Source organism: Gobio gobio (genome assembly GCF_949357685.1).
Source record: "Gobio gobio genome assembly, chromosome: 11".
Classification (NCBI taxonomy): Eukaryota; Metazoa; Chordata; class Actinopteri; order Cypriniformes; family Gobionidae; genus Gobio; species Gobio gobio.
The window spans coordinates 6,831,724-6,838,615 of record NC_137104.1 but is presented as its reverse complement, the minus strand read 5'-3'; the positions used below and the strand labels follow the sequence as shown (position 1 = coordinate 6,838,615).

Sequence of the window (6,892 nt, the reverse complement as noted above, 5' to 3'; positions counted from 1 at the left end):
TGTGTGTGTGTGTGTGTGTGTGTGTGTGTGTGTGTGTGTGTGTGTGTGTGTGTGTGTGATGGGTAGGTTTAGGGGCAGGGGCAGTGTGTGTGTGTGTGTGTGTGTGTGTGTGTGTGTGTGTGTGTGTGTGATGGGTAGGTTTAGGGGCAGGGGCAGTGTGTGTGTGTGTGTGTGTGTGTGTGTGTGTGTGTGTGTGTGTGTGTGTGTGTGTGTGTGATGGGTAGCTTTAGGGGTAGGGGCAGTGTAAGGGGATAGAAAATACGGTTTGTACGGTATAAAAACCATTACGCCTACGGAATGTCCTCACATTTCACAAAAACAAACATGTGTGTCTGTGCGTGTGAGTGTGTGTGCGCGCATGTGTGTGTGCCTGTGTGTGTCTGTGTGTCCAGGTCAACCCTACGCTATGTGGTCAAAATGTCCCCACAAAGATGGCAATATCCGAAATCCTTTTTCCTTTCGGGGAATTTTTTGGTCCCCATGAGGAAAATTGCTTATAATGATTAATTACATAAAATAACGCTTTTTTGAAAATGTAAAAAGGCTGAAAGTTTTCTGTGATGGGTAGGGTTCGGGTTAAGGGATAGAATATACAGTGTGTACAGTATAAAAATCATAATGTCAATGGAAAGTCCCCAAAAAACCTGTGTGTGTGTGTGTGTGTAATGGGGTCCAAAAGTCTCATACTGCATTGAAAAACATTGAAAAAACAGCAATTAAAAATCATATTTAAACTAGAAAATAAGCTTTAGGATTTTTTTATATATTTATTGCCGTTGTCAGACCAAGAACAACATCAAATATAAAGAAATGCATTTTATTTTTCAATTCAACTTTGAAGTTGATGCACTATTGTCTCTTCTGCTCACCAAGGCTGCATTTATTTGATCAAACATACAGTAAAAACAATAATATTGTGAAATATTATTAGAATTTAAAATAACTCTTTTCTATTGTGATTTATTGTAAAATGTAATTTATTCCTGTGATCAAAGCTGAATTTTCAGCATCATTACTCCAGTCTGCAGGGTCACATGATCCTTCAGAAATCATTCTAGTGTGATGATTTGATACTCAAGAAACATTTATGATTATTATCAATGTCTTAATATTTTTGTGGAAACCCTAATACATTTTGAAGGATGAGCAGAAAATTCAAAAGAACAGCATTTATTTGAAATAAAAAATCTTTTGTAACACTATAAATGTCTTTACTGACACTTTTGGTTAGTTCACCCAAAAATGAAAATTAGCCAAGTCATCCTAGGTGTATATGACATTCTTCTTTCAGACAAGCACAATCAGAGTTATATTAAAAAAGTCCTGGCTAATCCAAGCTTTATAATGGCAGTGAATGATTATGTCGTATTTAAAGTCCATAAAAATGCATCTATTCATCATATAACTGCTCCACATGGCTCCTAGGGGTTAATAAAGGCCTTCTGAAGCGAAGTGGCGCTTTTGTGTAAGAAAAATATCTATATTTAAAACTTTATAGACTAAAATAACTAACTTCTGGCGGTCAGCGGTGCGTGAGTTGACCTGCGCTAAAAGAGTAACCCCTGACTCTACGTATTGTTTTGCTCTATCCTCTGCGCTTCTGCGTTCATCAATACGCATGGTTCAAGGGTCAAGGGTTACTCTTTCGTCATAAATCGATGTGTACGACAAACGCGCCACTTCGCTTCAGAAGGCCTTCATTAACGCCCCGGAGCCGTGTGGAGCAGTTATATGATGGATAGATGCACTTGTATTGACTTCATAAACAAGGCAACAATTCACTGCCATTATAAAGCTTGGATTAGCCAGGACTTTTTTTAATATAACTCCGATTTTATTCGTCTGAAAGAAGATGACTTGGATGGGTGAGTAAATAATGGGCTAATTTTCATTTTTGGGTGAACTATCCCTTTAATACATCCTTGCTGAATAAAAGTAACTTTTTTCAGAAAAAAAAAAAACCCTAAACGTTTTGAACGGTTGTTTTTGCTAAATTTGAATGCCACTGTATACACATAAACACAGATATGATATGTCATCATTCTATTAAAAACGAACTTGTGCAAACACATATATATATACACACACACACACACAGTGTTGTTTTGTCTGCTGCTCTGAATTGTACAGTCTAAACCGAAGCTTGTTTTGCTTGTAAGGGGGGTTCGGGGTATGAAAGCGATGTATAGAGCCAGTCATAATGCGTGTTCTGTCCCTCTGGCCGATTGAGATGGATTTAGGAAAAGGTAGAGGGAAATGAAACTGCCCTCTGGATGGTTTCTGCATAGCTGTGTGTTCATTTATATGTCTAGAATCATTCTGTGCATTTTGTGTCCCTGTGTTTTCTGTGTAGGTGTACGTCCTTCGGGTGTCAATGAAGTGTTTCTACTTCCTAAAGGAGAAAAGTGCCACTGCCATCCATGTTGACACTGGAAACACAGTGACAGTAAGTGCATTTATAGAGATTGCTTTGGTGTCACAAGATACTGCAGTAGTAATGTTGTTGTAGAACATAATAATAAATATACAATTCCAAGCCTCTGCCCAATGCATTCTGAGACACATTACCACATGCAGATCTTTGTTTAATTGGAAACAACACACAAAAAAATATATATACTGTATATATATTATATTTTGACTATGTTGTTGTGTTTGACTAACAGGTGAAGCTTCCTTCTTATGATGAAGCTCTCAAAATGAAGGCAGAGGACAAACCCCCGACCTATCAAGAGCCCTAAAAATGAAATGCAAACATATTTCCCGCATGGCTTTATGACGCAAAATTAATACCACAAACCCTTTTGAGTTAAGCAGAAATATTCACACGCATGCTAACAAGCACAAACAATGCATAAACAGACATGCCTATGCTCACATCCTCGCTTTGACACAATAAAGCTAATTCATTAATGATTCATTTGTTTCTGATTATTGTGTCCTTAAGCATGGCGAAGGGAGACAGTTTAAACAGTAAGAGTATTTTTTTTTTGCTTCGTATTTCCAGTAAAAAAAAACAAACAGATTTCATCAAAATATATTTACTTGAGAAGCAAAATGACATAAGATGATTAAGTCTTGTTTCCTGGAGAGAAAAAAAAGTTAAGTGAGATTGTGCTTAAAACAAGATAAAATATCTGCAAGTGGGTTTTTTTTTCTAACCTCACTGACAAATATTTTTTCTTGTCTAAAGCACAATCTCACTTTATTTTGCAATTTTTTCCATAAACAAGACTTAAAGGGGTGTCTCATGCTATTTCATGCATTCTGACTTATTACACCGTTATAGAGTTGATTCTCATGCTAAACATGGCCAACATTTTAAAAACATTAGTTGGATGTATGACAAAATACAAATACACAAATAAACAAAATGCCAAATACACTCCTTCAGAATTTGAACAAGTTTCGGAAAGTTTTTTTTTCCCGAGTATGGCCCTGTATGACGTCATAAAGGGCGGGATTGCTTGTATGGGCACTTCTCCCGGGTGAGCGCGTATGCACCATAGACCGTAAAAAAATATGGACGACACGACTTAAATGGCTTCCGCTGAAGTAACTGAAGCCTCCGGAGGTCCGAATATGGCGCTGACATCTTTTGACAGGTTTGGGACCGAGTCTGCGCAGTAGAGAGCAGGAAGTAGAGCCGCGATATCAAAAGCCCGCCCACACTCTCGCAGATGCAGAACAATTCATTATGTTGGTGTGAAATAAACAGTTATAGAAATGTTGAAATTAAAGCTAGAGCTCCAATCTCCTCCCAAAAATCCCGAAAAAGTTTTCTCGGTGTGTTCCGCACCGTCGGCTGACGTTGGTCCTCTTCGGCTATTTTTCAGCTGATTCGAACATGTTGAATCGGCGTCTGCGCTTGTCGGTCAGTCGGCCATCTGATCGTTCGGATTGGCTGTTCTGCTAGCGAACCAGTTCACAAGAAAAAAAACAGAAGTGACCGTCTGTGGTGAGCGAGATTACAAGGTGCTTTGTTTATATCCCTGTAGCTCTTCCGGTTTCCCGCTTTGAATAACGAAAACAAACTACTGCCATCAGCTGGTGCGGAAAGCTATTTACTCTTATGCAGGACGGACGTGCTACTTGGCCGTCGGATGTCGAGCGTTGGCTTGGTGTGTCAGGGCAACTTTGGACGTGAGCCAACTCTGCAGTCTGCTTTCGTCGCTACTTATTGGTCAGTGTCAGTTTCACTGCAAAAAATGCTTTTCTTACGTAGTATTTTTGTCTTGTTTCTGGTCCAAACATCTCAAAATTCTCAAAACAAGAAGCATTTACTAGCCAAATAAAAATGATTGTCTTGTTTTGGGGGGAAATAACTCAAAATTAATTAAGTTTTTGCTTAAAATTAGCAAAATAATCTGCCAATGGGGTAAGCAAAATAATCTTAATTCAAACCGAAAACAAGATTATTTTGCTTACCCCATTGGCAGATTATTTAGCTTATTTTAAGCAAAAACTCACTTAATTTTGAGTTATTTTCTCCCAAAACAAGACAAAACTTTTGCTTGTCTAGTAAATGCTTCTTAATGTAAGATTTTTTTTATATTTGGACTGAAAACAAGACAAAAATACTAAGTAAGAAAAGCATTTTTTGCAGTGTTGGTGTGTTCCTAGCTTTAGTGCCTCAGTGACAACTTCACTCCGTCAATCTCAGCTGTCGATCATGACGTCACTCCCCCCGTTTTTATAGTATCAAATAACTAACTAAAACTAAACTTATTTAAAAAACGAACACTTGAAATGAAATCATCGTGCATAAAATGATAGAAACCAAGTGTAATTTGATTGTTTAGTTTGTCTCGCGTCCATTAGAAAACACTGAGGCGTGGGGATTATGACCTATACTGGGACCAACCACCGGGGGGGCGATCGATCGAGGCGCGGAGGCTTCAGTTTCTGAGAGAAGTGCTACAGGTTTGTGGAGCGAGAGCAAGAGTCCGCTCATCAATGATCTTCATTCGGGTTACGGGAGCCGTCGGCAGCGCTGCCATTTTGTTTTTAGACCAAGAAATCAACATGTCACTAAAGAAGTGTGTTTCAGGTTGTGAGGGAAGAAAACCTTGTTCAGCTTCCCAAATAACCCAGTGTTAAGGGAACAGTGGATACAGTTTGTTTTTCCGGAGTTCTGCAAGTGTGTTTGTTTGTTCCAGGTAGGGCTGCACAATATATCGAAATTATCGAAATATCGCAAATGTACATATCGCAAGGGCACGCAATATCTGAATGATTTTAATAGGCAATTTCAACATTGTGAAAAGTGTACGTTTTAGGTTGATGCATATAGCAAACAGAGGTGGACAGTAACGAAGTACATTTACTTGAGTTCTGTACTTAAGTACACTTTTTGAGTATCTGTACTTTACTTGAGTATTATTTTTTAGGGAAACTTTGACTTTAACTTCACTACATTTGAAAGACAAATATTGTACTTTTTACTCCACTACATTTCTATCAAGATCCTCGAAGTCAAAAGTCGTTTCTGTTGCAGCTTCGAAAGTCAGTGGATGATTTTTTCTTCTTTAAAAGTTTTGTTGTTGTTTTTTGCAGACAGCCTATCAGTAATCACTCTTGTATATGGTCATGTGAAGTTTCCCAACATTTTTTGAACACTGATCTAGCAAAATGGAAGAAGGCGGTTCCTCTGCGCAGTGTGTGCACCCATGGCCAAACTTAAAAAGTATCTTTCAGTTTTCTGAAAAGATTAAAGATTAGTTTAGTTGGCATACACTTGATGCATGTCTCATAAAATGTTCAAAAATGTAAACGTCTGGGAGAAAGGGAAAAGTAAACAGTTGGGAGAACATTGGATGTGTATCAGTGTATTGGATCCGTGCATTTGGCCTTATAGTGACAGCAGCTTTGTAAAGAGCTTTGTAACTTGTATACAAGTATTTAAATTAGTTTAAGGTAGTGTTATGCTAACATATCGGATGGAGCATCACTGACTGGCTTAAACCACCATGGTGGCATAATGTGCATTTATACAACAATACAACAATAATAAAATAATGCATTGACAAACTTAAGTACTTTTAATACTTAAGTACTTTTAAAAACAAATACTTCTGTACTTTTACTTCAGTAAAAATCTGTTTTTAGAACTTTCACTTGTAACAGAGTAATATTTGACTAGTAGTACTTTTACTTTTACTCAAGTAATAGAGTTGTGTACTTTGTCCACCTCTGATAGCAAAGAATAGACTGGGAACACGACTGTTACGTATGTGACTTGCTTGACGTCAAATAGAGTTATTAAACACAATAACTTGCAAAAAACAACTCCTTGCAGTCTTGTGCTGTCTGACACACACATCGAAACGTGCGCGCAAGCTGTTCTTTTTTTGTGTCTTGTTTCACACCCGAACTGTCAAATACACACACAGTTATGTCAAATGGCTGTCTTGATGAGTAGTCATGTAAACACAGTCGGTTATGCTTTAAGTTAACGATATCAGTTGGGGAAAGAAATAGATTTTACACACTTAAAGCAATATTGTATCGCATATCGAAAATCACATTATTTAACAAGGATATCGAATATCGCATTTTTCTTCAATATCGCACAGCCCTAGTTCCAGGTCACGAGTGGAAACCACAGGCGGTGAGTGAAACTGCATCAAATGTGTGTGTTTTGTAGGCAATCGGTGCGCGCAAGTACATATAATGTCAACAACACGAAGGTATAGTGGATCGAACGTTATCCAGAGATAATGCCTTGATGTATTGAGTGTGTGTGTGTGTGTGTGCTCGAGATTCATTAGCTCCGCCCACCACCTTCACGAGTTTGACTATTTTTTGGAAAGAATCGGTACAGCGTATCTGTCTTTTATACATTTTATAAAACTGAAGACTCTTCGGAGATGTGAAGGATGCAATACTACTC

At 38.0% G+C, this 6,892-nt stretch overlaps 1 protein-coding gene across 1 annotated transcript in view; it reads left to right on the top strand.

Annotated features, from left to right (window-relative positions):
- The window catches only part of laptm5 (lysosomal protein transmembrane 5), an 11,955-nt gene extending 9,039 nt beyond the window's left edge, over positions 1 to 2,916 (top strand). The window contains exons 6-7 of the mRNA XM_079830110.1: positions 2,354 to 2,446; positions 2,667 to 2,916. Of these exons, the coding sequence (XP_079686236.1) occupies positions 2,354 to 2,446; positions 2,667 to 2,741 (168 nt within the window). The 3' untranslated portion in view covers positions 2,742 to 2,916. The remainder of the gene's footprint in view (positions 1 to 2,353; positions 2,447 to 2,666) is intronic.
- The last annotated feature ends 3,976 nt before the right edge of the window (positions 2,917 to 6,892 follow it).